The 24,169-nt window shown below is 41.6% G+C and overlaps 1 protein-coding gene across 1 annotated transcript in view; it reads left to right on the top strand.

Annotated features, from left to right (window-relative positions):
• Window positions 1–1,737: 1,737 nt before the first annotated feature.
• DOCK3 (dedicator of cytokinesis 3) overlaps window positions 1,738–24,169 on the top strand; it is a 141,913-nt gene continuing 119,481 nt past the window's right edge. The window contains exons 1-2 of the mRNA XM_082212079.1: window positions 1,738–2,463; window positions 19,684–19,767. Of these exons, the coding sequence (XP_082068205.1) occupies window positions 1,899–2,463; window positions 19,684–19,767 (649 nt within the window). The 5' untranslated portion in view covers window positions 1,738–1,898. The remainder of the gene's footprint in view (window positions 2,464–19,683; window positions 19,768–24,169) is intronic.

Consider the following 24,169-nt stretch of genomic DNA (forward strand, 5'->3'; position numbering starts at 1 on the left):
CTGTTTTTGTTTTATTTCTAGTTAGATGGTGCACAATGTATGGAGCTTGAAAAATAATGTGCATTATATGAGAGAGCTGTATTGGCAAGGTAGGAAGCAGTAACAGGAACAAAGACATTTTGGTGACAAGGAATTAAGGCTTCCTGACCCCGTTTATTTGATGTTTAAATACTGTATATTTTATTTTATTTATGACTATGACTATTGATTTACAGAACTGCAGATTTTCCTCATAAAGTCAAGCTTTATGTACAATCATAATAACTGTGTGTAGATTGGATGGCAGGGCAGGCCAGATATTCCAGCAGAGCAATTTGGCAAGTTTTTGGAATCAGAAAGCTGGAGATGAGAGCATGTTATTATATATCAGCATGTTGCCACTACTTTTTTTAAAAAATATTATTAGAAAAACAGAATCCATAATCTAAAAACCCAGATTAAGGAATCCTGAACCCCAGTTCTTCTTGTGTGGTAGGATACTACAGAATGCCTGTAATTTCAGTTACAGATGCTAATATTATTCCACTGTTATCCCACTTGGTGCCATAAAATTTCACCCTTGATGACACTGTTTCTACACTGTAATTTATTAATCCACTGTAGATCCTGTCATCATTTGCCTTATTCTACATCCAGTCATATCCCTCCTCTTCCAGTCTACAGCCTACCACTCTATTGCCACCCTCTTCTGGATCCTGACATTTCATTATGTTGTTATAGCTCAGATGTCATTCTTCCAAAAAAGATGTCCATTATTTCATAGCCATCACCACTCTACAAACGCTGACATTCAACAATCATATCACACTGGAAATTAGCATTCAAATGTTAGTCCACTGTATATACCCTGCCATTTTGTTCTGACTCCATTTCAGAACTCCAATATAATGGTATTCTAGATAAGCTTTACCCTGGCAGCACCACTGAAAATCCTATGAGTCACTCTACAAACCATCATTGCTCCTCATATTCCCTCAACCACACTGAAGTTCCACTCCAGATGCTTTCATTACACTTAATACTACTCATGCATTCTTCATCAGTTCCCACAATTTTATTCTAGATTAGCCGTTCTTTCACATCTGACCTTGTCATTTCATCCAAGCCCCATTCCACACCCTGTGTTATGAGCTCTTCTTGTTGCGCCTGCTGTTGTTCTGTCCATATATTCCAGATGCTGCTATTCCAAACCATACTCTGTTCATTGCTATGCCAGCAGCTATGCTCTTATGCCACACACTAAGCGCTGCGCTGGCACTCTGTTCAGTGGCAGTCCACTGTGAGTGCCCAGTTTCTCTCTAGACATTGGTTGGTGAGTTAGTTTCGCTCTATCACACACAGAGGGTGTTTCCGCTGGCTATGCCAGGGGCACCTGTGCTGCCACAGCACCTCAGGCAAGTAGTGTTACCCCTTCCCGCCCTGTCGAAGTGACCCTTTTCCTTTTATTCACCTTAGGGCCAGGTAATTGTGCTGCGCAGCATTTCCCCACAAGGGTTTAAAAGATGCATTGCTGTCACGCAGAGTGACATTTAAGGAAAGCCCCGCCAACTTTTGCAATCTAAGGATTTGCCACGACAAACAAACGTCCTGAATTAATTTCTCTTCCCTCCCCCGCCCCTCCAAATCTGTGTTCCATTGGCTCGCTCGTACAGTACATAAGGAGACGAAGTCTTGTGCATATGATGTCTGTGAAGGGAGGGCATAGATTTGTAACGGCTCACCCGGCCGCCAGCTTACCTCACGGTGGCGTCGTCGGTGCCTCCGAGGCAGAAGCGCTTCTTCGGGGAAGGCGCCCTCGCGCGCCCTCCCTCCCGCTCCTCTCCTCTCCTCGCCAGCAGGTACCTGAGGAGAGGCTGGCCGAGGCCGCGCGGGAAGGCTGGCACCGAAAGCATCCGCGCATGCGCCCGCCTGGCAAGTGGGTGGGCGCGCGAGCCCTTCAGCAGCTACGGCGGCGGCGGCGGAGACAACAACAGCAGCGGCGGCGGCGGAGGCAGCTGAGGAGGCGGCGGAGGGACTGCCCGTGCCTTATTCAGAAGGGGAGGCCGGGAGAAGGGAAAGCCCCCCCCCCTGGATTAAAGGCGGAGGAGAGCCGACCTGAGAGCGGGGCGGGGGGGAGAGAGAGCCCTGCGCTGAGGAATCTGCCGCTGCCTCTCCAGGGAAGAGGCGCTTCTGCTGCTGCTGCTTCTTCTCCTTCCTCCTCCGCCTGCAGCCGCCCAGCGCACCTGCCTGGCCTGTGGGAAGACGGGAAGACGTCGCCGCCGCCCCAGCCGCGGTGCCCGGGGGGCTGTGCGGAGCAGCGTCCCCGGGCACACCAGGAGAAGCCGCCTCCGCTCGCCCATGAGCACCGCGGCTCCGGAGCGCCGCCGCCGCCGCCGCTCTGGCAGGGGGCAGCCGGCTGCAGGAGCGCACCCGGCGGGGGCGGCAGCATGTGGACCCCGACGGAGGAGGAAAAATACGGCGTGGGTAGGTGCCGCCGGGACACTTCTCCTTCGGCCCCCGCTCCTCCTGCTCCCCTACCCCCCCCCTCGCCCCGCGGCGCGCTGGGATGGGCGGTGGGGAGGGGATGTTGCCTCCCGAGGTAGAATAATGACAATTCCCAGTGCGGGGGCGGGGTAGTTGGCGGCGTTGATGCGTATTCCCTGTTGCGCGCCTTGCCTCCGCCTTGCACTTTTGAGGCGCGCTGTGTGTGTGTGTGTGTGTGTGTGTGTGTGGCTCTCGGCGAGCCCAACTTGATTCTTTGTCAGAAAATGGCGTTTTGGGGATGGTGTCGGAGGAGGGGGTGTCGGAGAAAATGCGGGGTTGCTGCTGTTGGATGGCTTGAGCAGCCAGGCGCCTCTCTCTCTCTCTCTCTCCCCCTCTCTTCCTTTTTGGAAACCGTGGCGTGTGCAGCGTTATTCGTCTCTCTGCTGCAGCCCGTATCTTCCTCTCTCTCTCTCTCTGCTCCCCATTAGGCTTCTTTGCTCTTCCATCGCAAGATGGAAAGAGAAAAAAGCGGCTGTGGCGGGAAGGGAAGGGGGGGAGCCCTTTTATTTTCCGCGTTGGTTGAACAGGTTGCGTTTCAGAAATAAAGATGGACATCGGTGCTCTCGGTGGGAGGAATCCGGGTTGGCTTCTTGTTCCAGTGTCGTAGCAGCTGGAGTGGATAGGAAAATCAGCCGTGTGGTGTATTCGCGTATTTGTGGAGGGGTGAAATGCAGGCTGCCTTAGCCAGGGTTCAGGAAATAAGCAGGAACCCAGTCCCATCTTTGTTAAACACACTTAATTCGTGCAAAGCCCGTCTTTTTATCGGTGGTCTAGGACGCTCTTGCGAGGGTTGAGGATAAGGAATTAGGACTGTACCGTCGTTAGGGGGCGCCAATCACGCACCTGCTCTGAGTCAGTCGCTGGATAACCCAAACGCAACTTGCTACACTTAAAAAAAAACAACCAATAACGTGCAAACAACAAAAAGTCATTTGGCCTACGGATACAAAACTACGGCGAGTATAATACTTAGGGCTGGTGTTATCAACTAACACGGATATCCACTCCTATATAAAGTTAAAAGGCCCATTTTTATTAATATATGCATGTTTTAGTTTATTTTTGGGATTGGTGTCCTTAGTTTTGGGTTCTCTTTCAACGTACTCTTGTTTCAGATGGTGGTTTTAAAACGCAAACACCTAATGCTGATATGATGCAGGTGGCAGAAGAGAATCAAAATTATAATGTTGTGTGCTGTAGGTTTAGTAGATCAGATGACTTTTCCCCCTGATTCCCCCCCCCTTGGTTTCTGTATGTATTCCTGAAGATTTGCTTAGGTAAATTATTGTGTAAATGTTTCCATATTGATTTGGAGCATCAATAACATGTACTGTTTATTACCCAGTAAGTGGTTAATCACATGTAATCATTCATATTTAAATACCCTCTGTTTTATAATAATAGAAAAATCCAGGATGTACTAATACCAAGGAGATGCAGTTTTTAATGCAACAGCTGAACTTTAGGAAGCATGCAGGATGAACAGGAAACATAACTATAGCATAATGAATTGTACAGTGTGAGATTAGTCAGCACAGTAATAACTCCATAAGACAAACTGTTATTGCATAGCTAAAGGCTAAAATCAAGAAAATGAAAATTGAGAAATTCCTACCAATGATGACCATGGTAGTTTTAACATAAGGTAGTCAAAAAGATATTGAGGACTAAACATCATACTACTTCTTTCAGCCCACAAACAGTTAATAAATTGGCCTTCATAAAAGAGAATAACCAGTGATTAAAGCCATAGTTTAAATATACAATTTATTTTCAACAGCTCCAATAAATACTAAATCTAAAAAGTTAGTCTACGGTATTTAGAAACATTTTTCTCAAGATGGATGGGCAGCTGTTGAATTTTGGTGTACTATTCTTTTTACTGTCTCATGTTGCAATGCAGTGTTAAAATTCTCTAGTAGCTTTGGAGGCTGAAATTCTCGATTTTGTACCGTTTTCTTTGTTTTTTAAATTATCCCTGCTTTGTTTCTTACTCTCCATACAACACGGAGACTATACCAATATCCTCTAGGAATCTAACTATCCTTCCCAGCCCTCCCCATTAAACACTGTTGACTTCTGGAAAATGATTTCAGTTTCAAATTAATACTATGTGTTGTAAAAGAGTCTAGCAAAGCCATCAGTTTCTAGCTTTCTGCAATCTCTGGTTTAGGCTGTACTAAAGGGTCAAAAATGAATTCTCAGAACTCAGCAAAAAATGTTCTGGTCTGTATAATTTGATTGCTGCTGAACAAAAATCTTTCCCCCATACTTTACATTGCTGATGTTTTTTATAATCCGTCCTAAGAGAAAACAGACAGTCTCCCTTTTCACCTGTATCTGGGCCATATGTAATGCTTCCTTATTTGTCCAGGCTTTGGTTGATAGTTTTCTGAAGTATTTCTGCTGCTGGATTTAACTGCATTCTGCAATACATTATAGTGCTGTTTTAAATTGTTTTAATTTAATTGTATTATTTATATATGCCCCTGGCTTCCTTTGGAGAGGTTGTAAATTCATTTAATATTTCAAATTTATATGTAAAAAATGTATGTTAGCAATGGTTATTAGCTTGGAAGTTTAAGACAATATTTTTTAATGTGGACATATATTCACAATGCCTAGCATCCAAAATTGCACTGCTGAGTGAACAATTTCTGCCAACTCCTCCTTCCATCTGCAGCCCCTTTTACCATTCCCACAGGTCCCCCAACTCAAGGAGGGCAAGGGACTGGGAAACAGGAACACCACATTCTGTGATTATGAACTCCGTTCTTTTCAAATTAGGGCAGTTAAGATTCAAGTGAATGAGCTTGTAATAAAAAAAGTGTCTGACTTCCTTCTGAAACATAAAACCTGCTTTGATATATAAAGATAAATATTACCCCCCACATATGCTTTCAACTGCTAAGTGTTGAGCTACACAATGAGCCAAGGTGCATTTTGCAGCTGTTACTGGGCTATTCTCATTTCAGATTGAAGGTATGGAAATTGCATGAATGAATAGTCTTCTTTTTCAACCTTTTCAACATATTTTCATACAGAAAATATGTATGACAGAGGGATAGGATGGAGAGGAGTTTCAACTACATATGTAAAAGGAAGCATTTCAAAGCCTTTTTTTTTTTTACTATAGAGTAAGCTCAAGGTCTGCATCCTTTCCTAGCCTTGGTTCCAAAGAGCTTTTTAAGATTACCCAAGAGGCTTGCACTAGCCCAGTGGAGTGTTTGACTTTTCTTTGAACAGCTGATCTCTGTGCCACACCACACATATTTTTGAAACTCCCATACTCTGTGTTATAGGCAGCTGTATGTGAAAAAGATATATCCAAAAACTAGACCCTTTGGGTCATGGTCTTCCCCATTAAGATTTGGTAGCTTCCTTGGACCTTGTGGCTTACATTTTAGGTCTTTCTGCATAGGCCTCTGAAAATAGGACTTTGTGTCTACAAAAAGTAGAAAGAAATTCTCCATTGAAACTGCATATTTCAAAATACTCAGGAAAACTTGGTTGATCCCCACTTGCAATCTTAGCAGGTGGATAATTTTGCATTTATCCATTTAGATTACTCCACACAGTGCATAATTATTGAATCTACTGGGATGGCTTCAAAAGGTGATCAGAAAAACTCATGAAGTTAGATCTATTATTGCTGATGAATAACCATGCTGGTATGCCTTTCTTTTGAGTTCCTCAATATGATTGGTCAGTAGAGGAAACAGGATGCTTGGTCTATTCTTGTGAGCCATATCTCTTTCTAGGTCTTTGGATATCTTTCACCTCCTCCCCCTTTTAAAAGTTAAAGACAAAAGCACTTGTTTTGTAGAGCTGAAGTTTACATCTTCTCTACAATGGTGATCAAGATGAGTGTAGTCCTAGTAATGGATGTCTAATGAATCTTGGCTATGCATTTGTAATTCAGTGTTCTTTAAGTCTAGAACACTGCATTGTTTTAGTTTACATAGGTACAGGTATTATATTATAGCTCACATTGATATTAAACTAGGATAACTTATGATGTATTTTTTTGACAAAACAATAAAATATTAAGCCCAAATGCTTGCATTTTAGATTGCAATCCTGCACATGTTTGTCTTGTCTATTAAACACAGGCTTTCCTCTGAATAAACATGAATAGGATTGCTCATTAAATTTATATCTTGGTATAGAGAAACTAATGTTTTACAGTACTGTCTTATATAATCGCAAGTTAGCATTCAAATTGCAACTTTTTGTTGCATAGTAAAGTGATCTAAAATGTTAATGTTTTGTGGGTGGCTTTTTCTGGGGTGGTTAAAATGTTTCTTCGTTTATAATAATTTATATACTGCTGGTAAAAGATACTACTAACCATTGAGGCAACCTGAGCCTCCAAGGACAAAGATGGATCAAGGAGTACCCTCAAACTCTGAACTTGGGAGTGAAATCCCACCCAGAACAAGCCAATCTCCCAGACATGGGAGCCACCAACCCATAGTGCCTCCACATTCACAGAGTTCCAGTTCAATTGTCTACCACGTTACCCAGACAATGATACAGATCTTGCACAGCTTCTCCTGACCCTACCAGTGGTTTCATATTGATGTGAGTTGTTTAGACACCAGGCAGTAGAAATCCCTGGGGTCCCAAAGAGCTGTTGTTTCCCACCTCCCCTTTAATGCGTGTTGCCTCACTTAATAGGCAAAAACTCAACAGGTAAGCCTTTTTCATATAGAAATAGTTAAGGGAAAAGTTCCACCATGATTGTGTTCCCTCTAATTTAGTGTTATGCTATGCCCCCAATTTAGCTATTTTGTGACTGGAACCCCCAGCACTCTCAAAATTCAAAATGTCCCCCCTCTTCCTTATAGAGTGGCAACCCCAGCTCAACTTCAAACTCATATTCTACAATACCATATCTAGAAGACCTGTTTATCATACTCCCTTTAATAATGTGCAAGCTACCATGCACCAATAAGCAAGCCTCCCAAAATTAAAATATTACTTATATATAAAGGTAAATATTATTTATATTTAAATGTTATTTTGTGTTTCCCCTTTCTAAGAACTTGTGGGTCAGCATTTTATGAGGTTTGTTTCTTTTTGAAGGAGAGGGCACTGGAAATTTAATGGTGTGTGTTTGATGCTTAGTTTATCTGCAAGTAAGTAGAAGTAGTCACAAAACAACATTAGCAACTCAGAACCTGCTTCTCCCATTCACCTACAAACTCAAAACAACTTCTGCCTGTTCCACCTCTGCCTTATCAATTACATTTTAGAAAATGCCTTTTCAGGAACCATAAGTTCATTTTCAAATGTTTATATCTGGTTCAAATTTCCAGATAATTAATCTGTTCAAGGGAGTACTACATGACCCAAGTAATAAGTTTCCAGCCCTCGATTTGTAGCATGGTCTCATGTGAACCTACCCCTTAAAAATAGGAGCATGTGGGGCTTCATCAGCTTTCAGATTACATCTGTGGCTTATTTCCAGAGGAATAAAAGGTAAAGGTACCCCTGCCCGTACGGGCCAGTTTAAGCCTGCGCCCGAGGCTCTTCGGCGACTCCGGAGGCAGCGAGCGCGGCCCCCCAGATGTTGCGCCCGGTGCGGCCGGCACCCCTGACACCCACCACGCTACGCCACTGCCAGCGTGACATCGCTGCTCTGGCGAGCCAGAGCCGCACACGGAAACACCGTTTACCTTCCCGCTAGTAAGCGGTCCCTATTTATCTACTTGCACCCGGGGGTGCTTTCGAACTGCTAGGTTGGCAGGCGCTGGGACTGAACAACGGGAGCACACCCTGCCGCGGGGATTCGAACTGCGATCGGCAAGCCCTAAGCGCTGAGGCTTTTACCCACAGCACCACCTGCGTCCCTCAGTCCAGAGCAGTAGTTTGCAGTAAAAACAGCAAAGAGTCTTGTGGCACCTTAAAGACTTTAAAAAACTCCTGTGGCATAAACTTCCACGGTTGTGTAAATTGCTTGCAATACTTCCACCCAAAATGGAGAAAGGCTTCCTGCCAGAAGTCTCGTGCTTTGTTTTGTAAACAATGCCTTCATCTTTCCAGAGTAACTGAAATCCAGTTAATTGCAACAGCATTAGAACAAGCTCTTATCTCTTGTCAGGCTCTTGCTTGCCCTGAGGCTCAGTCATTAGCAAAGGTTAGTAATGAGTTGTTAATGCATGAAGAATGTCCATCTTCAGTTGCAGAGTTCTGCTGTGAACAGTTGCTTGTTTTAAAATGTGAAGAGATTGATGTTTAGCTCAGGCTACTTGGGATTATGAAGAGAGAATTGGAATACAAGCCTTACTCAAGTGTGGTGATGGAGATCTTTTTTTACGTGTACAGTACTTTTTGAAGTCTGGTATTCTTATATGCTTAGAGACATGGGCGTAGCCAGAGGGGGGCAGGGGGGCAGCTGCCCCCCCATAAAGTAAGTAAATAAAAAGGCTTCCTTAATTGACCAATTGTGTCACAAATAACTTTGTTCTAACCCCCCCCCCAACATAATGCCTGCCCCCCCTACAAATCCTTGCTATGTCCGTGTTTAGAGACCCCTTAGTTTATTATTGGACGCGGGTGGCGCTGTGGGTTAAACCACAGAGCCTAGGACTTGCCGATTAGAAGGTCGGCGGTTTGAATCCCTGTGACGGGGTGAGCTCCCGTTGCTCGGTCCCTGCTCCTCCCAACCTAGCAGTTCAAAATCACCTCAAAGTGCAAGTAGATAAATAGGTACCGCTCCAGCGGGAAGGTAAACTGTGTTTCCGTGCACTGCTCTGGTTCGCCAGAAGCGGCTTAGTCATGCTGGCCACATGACCCGGAAGCTGTACGCTTGCTCCCTCGGCCAATAAAGCGAGATGAGTGCCGCAACCCCAGAGTTGGACATGACTGGACCTAATGGTCAGGGATCCCTTTACCTTTACCTTTAGTTTATTATTGGCATGTTCTGTGGCTGAGCTCTGCCAGGTTGGAAAGCAAGTTTTGGGGAAGAGTACTCAGCAATTCCTGATTTATGTTAAGCATTTAAAATTGGAGATGGGGAACACAGGTACTTTAGGGATTTTATTTTTTTCCTGGCACTAGCTTCTGTAGACTATATTCCATATCATCAGATGCAGGAACTGTAGTCCATGAAATTTTACATCATAATAAATTAGTAAGTCCTTAAGTTGACATATGACTTGTTTTTGGTTCAGTGTACTAATATGGCTACTCCTCTAGAAACTGTAATTGTAGGTATTCCTGTAAGATTTTTTTTTAAAAAATAAGCATTTATCTTTTATCCATTTGAACATGTGGAAGGGTATTAGAGTTTGGTTTTTTCCTCCTTCTTTTTGTGTGTTTGTGTGTGCTTAAAATAGCTCATCAGAAAGGGAAAATGTGAACTTTAAAGAGTTAATTCAGCACAGAAAAATACAAGAAACCCTTTATTACATAAGGATTTTAAGTGTCTGAGACTGGAATATTTTCTGCATTTTGAAAAGATTCTTTTTAATCGGACATAGTAGGGGACAGGATCTAATGACATATTTTTGTATTATGCAGTTATTCTGTGTGCCACTTTGAAAGGTGGTTTTACAACCTTTCAATAAATGTAAATAAATGTAATTGGGTACTCTACTCCAATCTCTTGAAGTATATATTTATTGTAAGAAGCTTACACTCCTTTTGAGTGTTTTCTTCAGGTAAATTTAGGCTAGTTGAGATCTAGTGGCATAACTGCTGCCCAGCTACGCCAAACCAGATTCAAGGTTGTTGTATCCATTTATGAAGTTTTGAACAGTTTAGGTGCAGATTATCTTTTGGACCACCTAAACCCTTATATCCCAACTTGATCATCTGCAGGAGTGTCATTGGCTGTCCCCTGAGTTGGCAGTGGCAGAACCGGGGGAGGGGGGCAGAATTCAAGGGCGGGGGGCAGAAATTTCTGGGGAGATACACAGGGAGAGTAAAATGGAGGGAAGTTCCATTGCACAAAAGGAAGTCATGCACTAATAGAACCACTTTGATAGATACTGCCCATAGTGTTATGTTTTCTATAGTTAATTTTGCACCTAGCCCAGGGGGTAATTAAACTCAGAATGTGTGAAAACACTGTGTAGTGTAGTGGCTGGACATGTATTGGGCAAGGATTCCTGGAGACCCACTTTTAAATCCTCTCCCAGCCTTGAAGCTCACTGCGTGACCTTCGGCCCTTCACTTTCTTTTAGTTAAATCTACTTCATAGAGTTATTATGACGATAAATGTGGAAAGTACCATATATACTGCCTTAAGCTGCTTGGAGAAAAGGTGGGATGGAAATGTAATGGGAAAGTTATAATTGCTTTTATACTACCAGTTGGCTACAGAAGATTTAAGCAAAGGTTAGCAGAGTGCCAAACCTGAGTAGCTACTCTACTAGTAATTGTAGGCTCTTCATACCTGCCCCCAATTTAAGCATATTTCTGTTGGTAGCGGCAGGACTCGTCTTCTTGCATTTTCTCAGCCTCCTGGTAAGTATTTGATGACCCAAGGGGTTGTTTTTTCTGGGCAGGGAGGAACCTCCCACTGGTCCCATTGCAACCCTTATACAAATTGCTACGAATATACTCTTTAATTCTTTTTAATATAAATTTTATTTGGTAGCTTAAATATAATCTTCTATTTTTAAGAGAGTTAATGGATCATTACATTACATAATTCAGTGCAGTTAACAATTAGCTAACATTTTGCAATTAGCTACATACAAGTTATATATATAATATATAGTGTGTGTGTGTGTTGTGCTTGTTCAGCTTGGTAAAAATGTCTACTTGCATCTCATCACTCTGTTCTGGCCATGAATAACTGATTTAATAACTGATTTTTCTCATCTAGCTTTTCCTTCCACTCCCCTTTCTTTGTGTGTCTTGTCTTTTTTTTTGTTTGTAAGCCTCTCCCTCTCTTTCTCTTGATGTGAGCAGCTTTGGAAGACAGTTCAGATAGTAAATGCTTGTGCATTATTATTTGTTATTAGATAGTTATTCTACCATTCCTCCCAAAGTTGTTCAGGGTGGCATGCACCAAAACAGTAAATACAATATAATTCAATTTAAATAAATAAACAAACAAACAAATAAATCACACAATATTCTAAATACATTTGTGCCAGAGATTTATATAAGGCCATTGTGATACTTGCTCTCTTATCCATGCACAAGAGGAAAGTATCAGCAGATTTGAAGAAAACTGAAGATTTGCAGAAGCGCACTTTTTAAAAGAAGGGGGTGGAACCCAAAATGCCCCAATGAGAAGCTTGCTTGGTAGTTGTGGAATCCTAGCTGGATGAGGGGGGGGGCATAGAAAACCCAGGGGATGTAATTGAGCACCCTGCAAGAGGAAATGACCGGCTGGAATCCTGAACCGGAGCATTCTACAGTGCAACATTTTCTTGAATAAACCACTTGTGATGTTCTGTGTCTGAATTCCTTAGCGGGGAAGTGGGGCAGAGGACAGAGGTTATTTGGAGGAAGTACGTCAGGAGTGTGTTTTCTCTAATAGTGTGCTGGTATGGGACTCTCCTGCAATGCCGTGAGATTATATGATTGCCTTTCTACAATTTGAGTTTTGTTGTAGACATTGTTATGTTACCTTTGATGGTCAGTGATGGTCAGTAAAATGGGTGTTGTTGGCAGGTGTTAGCGCCAAAGAGCAAACACAGTTGCAGAGTAGCTTCAGCTGGTGGCTGTATTTCTACTCTCTGGGTTGTATCCAGTGTTATTCATACTCAGAATAGACCTTTTGAAATTAATGGAGAAAACTAACAAGTCCATTAATTTAAATGGTCTTTCTGAATTAAATTTTGTTATAGACAACCCTGCGGCATTTCAGTTCATCAAATAATTGTGGAAGAATATTTGGGTTCTCCAGTGGTTGTTCAAATAGCCCACATTTTTTGAACAACTTGAAAATATTAGTTCATTTCAATTTTGTGTTCTGTCTGCAATACCTGACTTGTACATCAAGTCTTTTCCTTAAACATAATCTTTACTACAAGTGGTAGTGTTGTTCCTATTTACGTAGAACATGTAATTATCTTAGTGGTATGAACCTATTCAAATATGTAAGATATCATGTGAACTATTAACAAAATAGAGAAAAGTTTATTGCCATGGGAGTCACTGTGCTTTGAAAAGGATAGGTTATGAGAATTCCGCATTAAAATTTGCTATAGATTATCCGTACTTTGGAGTATAGTTTGGGTTTTTACTATAGATTATCCAAACATTTGGCTTTATAGAGATTTGAAAAAGTAGCATGAAGATCCTATATTCGCTGATAGTTCCATACCAATTTCTGAAGTGCCAATTACATATGTAGATCATAATTGAGAGCAACTAACAGTGCAATCCTATATCTGTCTACTCAGAACATCCCATTGATTTTCATAAGTGTTGGCTCCCAGATAAGTGGGTATAAGATTGCTGCATTCAGCTTGCAATATAAAGCACACATTGAAGCGTAGGGTGAACATGAGCCTCAGAATCTCTTTCCTCATTACTGTGTTCACTTTCAAGCTCAGACCAAACTAAGACCGGTTTTAGCTTGGCAGACCAGATGCTGTGCCAAATTCAGACCTGAGGCTGGCCTTACCTATTACAAGCATAATATGTAGCTAAAATGGTTTAAACAGCCATGTGGATGTAGGAAACCCACATTCAGCACCTCTATACAAGAAGGTAAGAAGAGGCTGCTGTATCAGACCTATGACCTATCTAATACAGCAGGCTTCCTCAACCTTGGCCCTCCAGATGCTTTTGGCCTCCAACTCCCATGAACCCTAGCTAGCAGGACCAGTGGTCAGGGATGATGGGAATTGTAGTCTCAAAACATTTGGCGGGCCGATGTTGAGGAAGCCTGTAATATAGCATCCTGTTCTCACAGTGGCCAACCAGATGCCCAAGGGAAGCACATAAGCAGGATCTGATCAGACCAGAGGCCTGTTTAGCTCAGACCAGAGGGGCGTAAACTCAGTCATAGAGCATCTGCTTTGCATGAAGAAGGCAACAAGTCCAATCCTGCCATCTTAAGGTAGTTCTCTGAGAGAGACTCCTGTCTGAAACCCTGGAGACCTGCAGCCAGTCATTGTAGACTGTAGATGGACTAATGATTTGTTTCGGTATAAGGCAGCTTCCTATAGTTCTATCCCTGTGCATTGTTTCCTAGAGTGGCCAAACATATGCCTTTGAGAGGACAGCAAGGCAGACATGAGCACAAAAGCACACTCCCAACTTGTGCTTCTCATCAGTTTAGTGGTGTACTGACTCTGATACTGGAGGTAACATAGGCATTGTGACTAGTAGCTATTGATAGCCTCATCTTCCACCTATCTGTCCGGGATTCAGAGTTTTAAATTCAAAATCCTCAAGGCAGAGAACAAAAATAATACAGTTTAATATAAACCACCAAACTTCCAAAAGGTACAGTAAACAGAGTCTAAATGGTAGTCGGTAAAACCAAACATGTGACAGTTACAAAACCTATTTTAAAAGGGCCTTGTGCAGTCTTTTGTAGGCACCCTCTTTGTAGTGCCTAAAGAATGATGGAACCATCAAAGAGTTTTTTAAATGTGGAAGTTACATGGTGGCTGCTTCCAAACAATACACCTGTACCAGTGAGACCCTGGCATGCTAGCAATGACATTTTGGTGGCATTGACATTTTGTTCTCAATATCTGAAGCTGGGCTTAGCAAGTGAAACAAGTCAAAGGTGTTTATTTTTAGCATGACCAAAATTGAAAGGCCATTTGGCCTATGCACATGTTAAAAGGGGTTTGTCCAGATGGTGTAGAGTCTAGAGAGACTTAGATGCAGATACAGTGAGATGATATCAAGGACAAGACAAGATTCATGTTGCAATGAAAAACAGGGTTTTGAACTACAGAGGAGTTGTACTAAATATGTGCATGGAGTGAAGGTGCAACACAGCATTGCCAAGAATCTGGTCTATGGCTCAACTAAAGTTGTTAAATAATATGAAATACAGTGGTACCTCGTGTTACGTACTTAATCCATTCCGGAGGTCTGTTCGTAACAGGAAACTGCTCTTAACACGAGGCACACTTTCTCTAATGGCGCCTCCCGCTGCCGTGCACCACTGGAGCGCAACTTCTGTTCACATCCCAAGGCAAAAGTTGCAAGAAGTGGCATCTACTTCCAGGTTAGCGGAATACATAACCTGCAGCATTCGTAAGGGGGACGATACGTAACACAAGGTACCACTGTAGGGGTATTAAGATCTGTGGATTTTCCTGGTTAAATATGGATACCAATGTCTGTGATAATTCATCACTCTCTGATCCCCGTATCAAGCCCCATATCAGGGCTATACTTTTCTATAATGCTGCATCTCAAGGCAGATAGTGTTCATTGTTTCCTTCTTTACATAGAAAAGCAGCCTTCACCTCAGTAGCATTAATTCTACTAAATTTAGATGTGGCTAACATACTTAATAAATCATGGTAGTCCAACACACGGCCCTCAAGGCATGTCCTTTTGTGGACCTCCAGAGTGCATTCTGGGAAGGTGTCCTGTTGATCTCAGAGGAAAGTGCCAAAGCGCCTTGGCAAGCCTCACAGAGAGGGAGGAGGTGGCCTCAGCCTCTCGGCTGCGTAAAAAGTTTAAGCGGTCGGGGGATGGCGGGCCAAAGCAGTATGTCCAGGTTGGGGGGGGGGGTAGTGCATGTGTGATGTCACACATGCACAACCGCCACTCCAGCCAAATGACCTGTGTCTAGAAAGCCTGGGTGGACGAGCCCTCAGTGAAGAAACAGCCGTTTAGGACAAAGAGAGACATGGAGCAGAGGGAATGAGTTTTGAGTTAAATGTTAGAAGCAGCTTGGATTCAAGGTGTTTTTCTCGGAATCTGATGTGAGGTAGCATAACTGCTGCCAGGTAAGAAGCAAGCAGGTTTGTTAAGATGCCACCATTCTTTTGTTTGTTTTGGCTCATATGTTTAATAAAGGTTCGTGGGTTCTGTTTTAAGTAATTGTAACTGTAGGCCTTTGTTTACTACAACAACAACCACAATAATAATTTTATTATTTATACCAAACTCATCTGGCTGGGTTTCCCCAGCCACTCAACAAATCCCCAAAGAGAAGGCTTCTTACTCTTTTTCTTGCTCTGTTCTTATTTAGTGTGAAACTTAAATTACTTTGCTATTGCTCATTCCAAAGCAAATGCAGTTCATTGACCATACTGCAGGTTAGAAGGGGTTGTGACTGGGAGAAAATGGCATATTACAGTGGTACCTCGGGTTAAGTACTTAATTTGTTCCGGAGGTCCATTCTTAACCTGAAACTGTTCTTAACCTGAAGCACCACTTTAGCTAATGGGGGCCTCCCGCTGCCGCCGCACTGCCGGAGCACAATTTCTGTTCTCATCCTGAAGCAAGGTTCTTAACCCGAGGTACTATCTCTGGGTTAGCGGAGTCTGTAACCTGAAGCGTATGTAACCCGAGGTACCACTGTATAGCACTTCAGTGTAACTCACACTGAATACAAGTCAGTCTCTTGAGTTGTTTTCCAAAAATTCTGCAGTGCTAAACAATGGCTGGAAGAAAGTATATCTAGCTGGCTAGAGCCATGAACAAGAACATTCCAACAGAAATTGCAGAGCCCTTATAGGGGGAAATAGCCAACTCATTGAAGTCTGCTTCCTAGAAACCAGGGCCAAGTAGCTCAAAGTATTTTGGCCCTAGGAAACAGGTCACTTTCACTTTCCCAACCTTAAACATTGCTGTTGCAGGTTGAAACATGTTTAAAAATTATGGCTGTGGTACGCAACAATTTCTTAATCTGCACGAAGGAATATGCTGGCCTTTTCCTACCATGTGCTATTTTTGTATGCAGTTGTAAACTGTTCTCTTAATTTGTGTGTAGAAGAGGGCCCCCAAGGAAAGGGATGTAGGCTTGTTGAACTTGAGCACAACAGGCTAATGGATTACTTAGAAATGTGGTGCCAGGGCTCCAAATTCAGGTTGATTTTCGGAGGATGGAAATCAAGGAATATTTGATCTGTAATCTCAGTTTTGTGGTGTTACTTTGAATTTCAGTGGAGACACAACATTTATAGTCCTTTTTTTCTAAAATAAGCAGGATTCTGTCAATAATGTAATAAAATAAAATCCTGATGTTAATATTGATGGGTATGATTGTATTGGAGCACATGCAGTCGTGTATGATTTGATCTTTTGGATGGTTGCATCTGTTAAGAGATTCTAATGCAGCTGATGGGAGCCTTTGCCTTGGAGCATAGGTCTGTTTTTTATGGCTGAATAAACCCATCATTATTTCACTTTCTGTGGGCTCTAGGTATTTTATACCAAAAAGATATTATGTGATTATAAAAAACTATTAGAACACAGATGTACCGGTAACTGCTTTAAATTATTCGGATTGAAGTGCTACAAACTTAAACGTGTATAAAATGAATGCCAATTTTATAGTAAATGATAAAAGGTTAACATGGTATGATTCCACCTCCCCCCCCCTCCAAATGCTTAATTGAGATTTCACCATAGGAGCAATCTTGAGGACTAGGCTGAAGTCCTGTGTACCAAAATAACTTGAGTTGTATCCTATAAATAGCTTCTGTTGTTTCCTATATGTCTGGAAGGAAGACAGAGAACAGTCACTATTATCACAATTCTATGAAATCATAGTGCAAAACAGTTTATGATGCCAGCTTTCCATTCTGGTTCCCTTCCTGTTTTCTGGTATTTTGGAAGTTGGGAGAATGGCAAGGGTTGGTTGAAGGCAACTGGAGCAGGATGGCTGAGGTTAAGAAGCTGGAACAAGGCCTTGAGTTTATGGAGTAGGGGACATTCATACCTTGAATTTTGGTTTGGTTTACAAGGTTACTCTTAAATAGTTGTGGACTATAGTCATGGGCTGCATTTGAATGTAACACTTAAACCATGGAGTAGTGCTACGTGCATGAACCTTGGGCTTTGTCTTCCCCTCCTTTTCCTACAGCATGGTTGTGGGAAGAAGATCTGAAACATTATTAATCACAGTTAGTCCTTTTGTCTCAAATCAGGACAAAATGTGGTTTTATTCTGACTTCTTTGGACAAACATAAACATGTTTTTAATCATGTTTATGTGGTTTTATTATATATATATTACTTTATTTCTAAATCACTTTGGGACTTCTTAGTGGCAAGTGACGTACAAATTTTAATAAACCTGAACGGTAATTAACAGCAACCACAGTTTGTGCTGCTTTGATAAAACAAGCTGTGGTTAGTTGAAAATGAAAGCAGATGCTTCAGAACTACTCTTTTGCAGCCACAGCAGAGTTGGAGGAGAAAGCCCATGAGCCTGTTTTTCATTCATGTAGCGCCAAGCTATAGTTTAGTGTTACGTTTGAATGCAGTCGTTATCTTCTTAACTTCACAGTAATCTTATGAATGGAGACATGGCAGAGCTGACTTTTGAATTTAGAAGTCGGAAGTCCACTTCTGTGTTTAGTGGACTGGTTGTACAGACACACAAATGCACATACCTGGAGGCCTTCCAATGATTTCTAGTGGGGCTAGTGCTTTTTATCTTTCTTATATCTTGCTCTGCAGCTAGAGATGAGCCACAGTGAATTAGTCATGTTTGCTGATGATACCAAATTGTTTAGAGTGGTTAAAATAAAAAGGGGATTGGGTGAATGGGAATTAAAATGGCAAATGAAGTCCAACGTAAGCAGGTGTAAATTTAACGCACATTGAGGCAGGAAAAACCCTAACTTCATATACATGAATAGGGTCTGAACTGTCAGTGACTAACCAGGAAAGAGATCTCAGGGTCATGGTGAATAACAATGAAAATTCTGACCTATAATGCAGCAGCTGTGGAAAAAAAGTATATTCCATGTTGGAGATCATTCGGAAAAGGATTAAACGTAAAACTGCCAATATCATAATTGCTTTCTGATCTGTGGTGTCGGCACACTTTGAATCATGTTCTGGACTCTGCACCTCAAAAAAGATATTGCAGAGCTGGAAAAGCTTCAGAAAAGGACAATAATAACAATCAAGTGTGCAGAACAATTCTTCTGTATGGAAAAGTTACAGTATTTGAGGCTTTTTAGTTCAGAAAAATAGTGAAAGGGGAATGTTAGAAAAAGGTTGAGTATAGGGACATGGTAGAGGTGTATGAATTTAGGCACGGTGTGAAGAAAGCAGATAGGGTGGTTCCCCTCCCTTTTTTTTATAATACTAGAACCCATGGACACCTAATGAAGCTAAATGTTGGAAGCCCCAGAACAAGCAAAATGAAGTATTTATTCACATAGTGCATACTGAATTTTGCAACCATAAAATATAGTAATAGCCACCAATGTGGGTAGTTTTGAAAAAAGATTAGACAAATTCATAGAGGATAATGCTGTCAATGGCTACTAGTCATGGAGTATATATTATCTCCAGGATCAGAGGAAGTATGCTTCTGAATACTAGTTGCTGGAGATTATGACAGTGCTGTTCAATTCATGTCATTCTTGTGGGATTGACATTAGCATCTAGTTGACTGCACTGATAACAATATTGTGGCCGGATGAGCATTTGGTCTGATTTAGCATGGCTTTTCTTAAGTTCTTAGTAAGGTCTGATTCAGATGATCCTCCAAAGTACTGGTTTACAATTCAGCTTTATGCAAACCATAGTTTGCTGGTTTTGACATTGTAGCAAACTATGGTTAGCAGTAAATGGAAAACCAAAAGTAAAACTGAAGGGAGTTCGTATCTGTGGCTCATCCGCACCACCACTAAGCCCATGAATCAGGGTTTAAAAGAATTTAGTTTAGTAATGCAAACCAAGAGACAATTGTTGGATTTTGCATATACAATAACACATTGTTCCTTTTTAAATGTTTGATTTTGATAAAGAATACAGTATACACCAAATTTGAATTTTAGTAATAATTTATATGCCTATATTGTTGAATCAGATTAATTATTATTTTGTGAGTCTTAAAATTAGTTGTGTTCACTAAAAAAAAATGCATGTGATTGTAATGAAGGTGGGATATTATTCATAACTAATATCTTGACACAAAGGCATTGCTAATCTTCAGATAAATGGAATTTAAACAGGAATGTAGTTGCTATTTTTATGCAGCACTGTATAATGCTACTCAGCCTCTCACCTTTTTCTATTTCCCCCCCAGTTATATGCAGCTTCCGAGGGCCTGTTCCACAAGGCTTGGTTCTGGAACTGGGAGAAACTGTCCAGATCCTGGAAAAATGTGAAGGTGAGTAAGATGTACTAAAAGTAATTTGGTTATAATGTAGTACCTATCAAACTCTTTGAATTCACTCACATATGAACTTACTTCACCTTTCTTAAACTCCCAACCTAGAGGTACCTGTGAGCATGCCTTGATCTTGTGTATAAGGACATGCATACAGCAAACATCTGTGTAGTGAAATATAACATTTGGAATTGTATGCCCATCTATTAGGCATGCTTACATAATATAAGACTGGAAAAAATAAATAAATAGCAGCAGCACTCCTCCCACATGTATTTGCTTGATCCACTTTCTGGGGGCAAGGGAAAATGGAGAGCTATGGCTGCTGCTGCAGCCACAATTTAGCTTATTTCTACTTTATATGAGAGTTTCCTGCCACAGCTATTGCATTCAAATGGTTATACTGATGTGATGAATCTAATGCCACATGTTTCTGTGCCACATTATCCTCCAACATCTTTAGAGCCTTTCCTTTCTCTGAAGAGACCCCCTTTGTACAACCCCTAGTGTATAATACGTCTTCTCTCTTGCTGAATCTATTCTACTTGACTGAATGGAGAAAGCTGTAAGCTGCACTGCAGCGAAGCCCTTCTCTCTTTCATTCAGCTGTTCCCCTCCTCCATGCAGCCAAATGGAGAAGAAAAAAGGCAAGATAAGAAAGGGGAAATCATGAAGTAGTGTTGTAGTGTTTCTGCTTTTTGGCTAGTAGTTCAACCAGAGAGGTGGGTGCTTCATTTGTATTGCACATTCAGATATAGGAGAATCTGTTTTGCCTTTTGCTGTGTTCCTTTGCATCCTCCTGAGCACCTAATCTGCTGATTATACAGAATAAAGCAAACTCCAGCTTCTGTAGCTCCTTGTTTTGCAACAGGTAGGGAAAATCCAACTCTTTTGTGTCCTGTTGGAGATTTGCAGACAGACTGACACACACACAGAGAGAGAGAGAGAGAGAGAGACAGACAGACAGACAGACAGACAGAGAAGGATGAACCCCACAGTTTGAGAACCTATATTTCAATGACTCATTTGGGAACCATGATTATTCAAATGCTTACTAAAACCTACTCTGACCCACTTTCTAGTATAATGGCTGGAGCATTATTGGTTGTAATCCAGTCAGAAAGGGGGTCACCATGTTTATTAACCATCTGTCTACAAATATTTGAACCCTGGCCTCATTATCTTGTGGTAACAGTGTCTAGCAAGAACCTTGATCAAACTGACTTCAGAAATATATCTAAATTGGTTAGTGAATTATGTTAGATATGTCCATACTGCTATTGCTTCCAGTAACAACTTTCCATATGCTATTGACAAAAGTCTAATAACACATGATGTTTGCAATAAGCAAAACATGTCTATATTTTCCCCTCCATGCCCTATATATTGAGCTTTTAGTATATTTCGTGGCAAACATTGCAAGCTTTTAGTATCTTAAATGGTGAACTTTTCAAAACAACTTAAGATGCCAGTGCACATCCTATGTGCACTTATTCGGCTTTGAATCAATCCCCTGAGAGTAAACATGGATAGGATTGCACGGTTTTCTTTTTCGTGCATTATTAAATTGATTGCTAAACTCCTAGAAAAAGGAGCTTAAGGTATACTTGGATAAATCTTCCATTTATCTTTTTAGGTAAATATGCATTTTTGTGAATATATGGAGCAAACCACATGAATTTCTGTTTTGAGTTAAAAGGGTTGTGTTTTAGCTAGTCAGAATTCCAGCTTTCAATTACCTATTAACTGTCAAGAGAGTTTCACAATCAATTCGTATAAATTAGTCATTTTTATTTCTTTATATACGTGTAACCCTTAGACTACCAAAGGCCTGATTCATAAACTATGAAGGATTTTTGTTGCTTGTGTAATTGTCATCTAGAAAACCTAAGAACCAATTTTGACTGGGTGATTTGCCATGCCACTCACATATCAGGAGTGAATAATGTTTAATTCAACAAAATAAATAAAAGAGAACCACATTTGAATAGTAAAGAACAAAGCCCCTGATGTCCTAGAGTCTCCTGTTTTTCATGCAGGTGGATAGCTGCAGCAAACCAGCTGGCAACTTGGTACGCTGAGTGCACTTACCCACTCAGTAATGGGTCAGCTGGTCTGGAACGTGTGCGGCAGCCTGGAGATGTAAAGGAGCTTTCAGGCTTGCTATTTTATGGCAAAGAGACACTTCTACCTGAGCTATCCTGCTCCTGTTACCTTCTCCTTCCTGGTTATTTGCCCAGATTCTGTTGCTGGCTCTTGAGAAATAGATTGGTTGTCAGCTTCTTGAGTCTTGCCTGAAGAGTGATCTGCTTCTACATCCAAAAATCTATCTAGTCTTCTCTTGTCAATATTTATCTGATTTCAGTCGGCAACCCTGAAGAAGCCCTGAGACTATTTAAAAGAGAGATGGGGAGCTAATTATTTACAGGCTGGCGCCAGCCTGTAAGACCTTTAAACTCCTCAGAGGCCCTGCCTCATTCCCACTCCAGGAGCATTCAACACCTACAGCCTTTTGTGTGCAGCATCACTGCTCAGTCTGGCTCCACCTTTGCCCCTCTGCATTGCTTTCAGAAGTGCTCTGCATTCTGTACATTGCCTGGGTACTCTCAACAGCACTTGAGCATCCTCAGAAGCACTTTAGCATTTTTGAACCACATGGCATTCTCTGAAGAGCTTGTGCACTTTCCTAAGGACTCTGGTCATCTCCCATTTTGCAAAGATGATCACCCTTCTGAAGCTCAGTTTAATATCAGAAATTGATAGTGTGAACTGTAAGGGGCTATGGAGGAAGTGGTGGCAAGATAGCAGTGCAAAAATCTGGATGAAGAGATTTAAACTGCATTGTTTTCATTGCCATGAGAGGGGAAGTAAAGTGGGGAACTCCACTCCAACGCTTTCAGAGATGAGAGGGAAGTTGGCTTTTTGGAGAGTTTGTTTGTTTGTTTGTTATACAACATGGGATGTCCTTTTGAATGATTGCAGAGAATCAGAGTATCAGGTAGAAGGAGAAATGAAAATGACTTTCTTTTAGTTGGGCAGGTGGTAGAGTTTGTAAGCTGTCAGGCGTCTGCAAAGGCAAAATGAATTTGGGGGAGGGCGTTTCTGTGACTGATCAGCAACGTCACTTCCATTTGGTCCCACAGGTTGGTTTAGCTATTGAGGGTACCTTAGACTTCTGTCAGGCGGATCCTTCTCTAGAAAGCTGAGTGATATTCCAGACTACCCAATTAAAGTTTTCCATCCAAGATTGCAAATAATTCTTCCTCTTTTAAGCCTCTTTTTTGTATTCCTCTCTCTCCAGAGATGGTTTGTGTGCATTATAGTACTTCTTCTTCTAAATGCCCACTACTCAGACTTCTCCCGGCAGCAGTGCTGTTGTGTGCAATGTGAAAGGGTAGGTGGGGAAGGACTTTAAGAATTTTATTCATGAAGAAGAAAAGGGATTGAACCTACTACTTGAAGTGACAGGTTAAAACTCTCCTATGTTCAAGCAGATCTAATGGTCAGTTTTTGCAGAGATATATTGCTGGTTCCCTGTTTCCCAGAGAGCCATAGCTGTGCACAGTGAGTAGGAGGAGGAGATTTTGACCTTCAACACTGTGGTGGTTTTACTTTCCTCTTAACAATATTTTCATGGTGTGTTTGGTTCTATTTTGCTGTGATATTGGCTTTCTGGCTGGTACTCGAAACATCAAGCATGATGCATAGTTTGGGAAAGTGAGGGAGGCTTTCTGCTATTCACTGAGGGTCCATTTAAGGGCTCTTGGGGTGTTGCTTTGTAAGGAGAGTGTATGGTTCAGTGGTTTACATGCAAAAAGCTCTGGTGTCTCCAGGTTGGACTGGGATTCCTGACTGAAACTCCTGGAAAGTTGCTGTCAATCAGCAGAAGATGTTGACCTAGATGAACCAATTGTCTGACTCAATATATGGGAGTTTCCTGTGTTTCTTGGCTTCTGTCGATTTAGGGGACTGACATGCCCCTGGTACACCCAAATTTATGAGGGTTTCCTATGGTATCTGTCCATCTAGTCCCATCAGAGGAAAAGGTGGAGTAAAAATAATTGATGATGATGATGATGTTGTAGTGGTAGACCTTACCATCCTCCCACCAATATTTTCCAACATACAGTCTGGATGGTATCATCAAACAGTAGTCTGATGCCCGGATCCTCCTATTCCTGCCAAGCTCTGTAAGCTAAAACCAATAGGTTGGGTCAATTTAAACCCAAGAGTTTTAGTTGGTTCTCTAAAAATGTAAGAAACAAAAGAAAAGGAGGAGTCCAAATATCTTATTAGAGACACTGTCAGAATAAGTTGTGTACTGCCTTGGAATGGTAAGTGAGTAGCAGTAGAGAGTTCTTAATTGCTCTATGTATTTAACTTCAGAAAGAATTTAATCTGG

Source organism: Podarcis vaucheri (assembly GCF_965113315.1).
Source record: "Podarcis vaucheri genome assembly, chromosome: 2".
Classification (NCBI taxonomy): Eukaryota; Metazoa; Chordata; class Lepidosauria; order Squamata; family Lacertidae; genus Podarcis; species Podarcis vaucheri.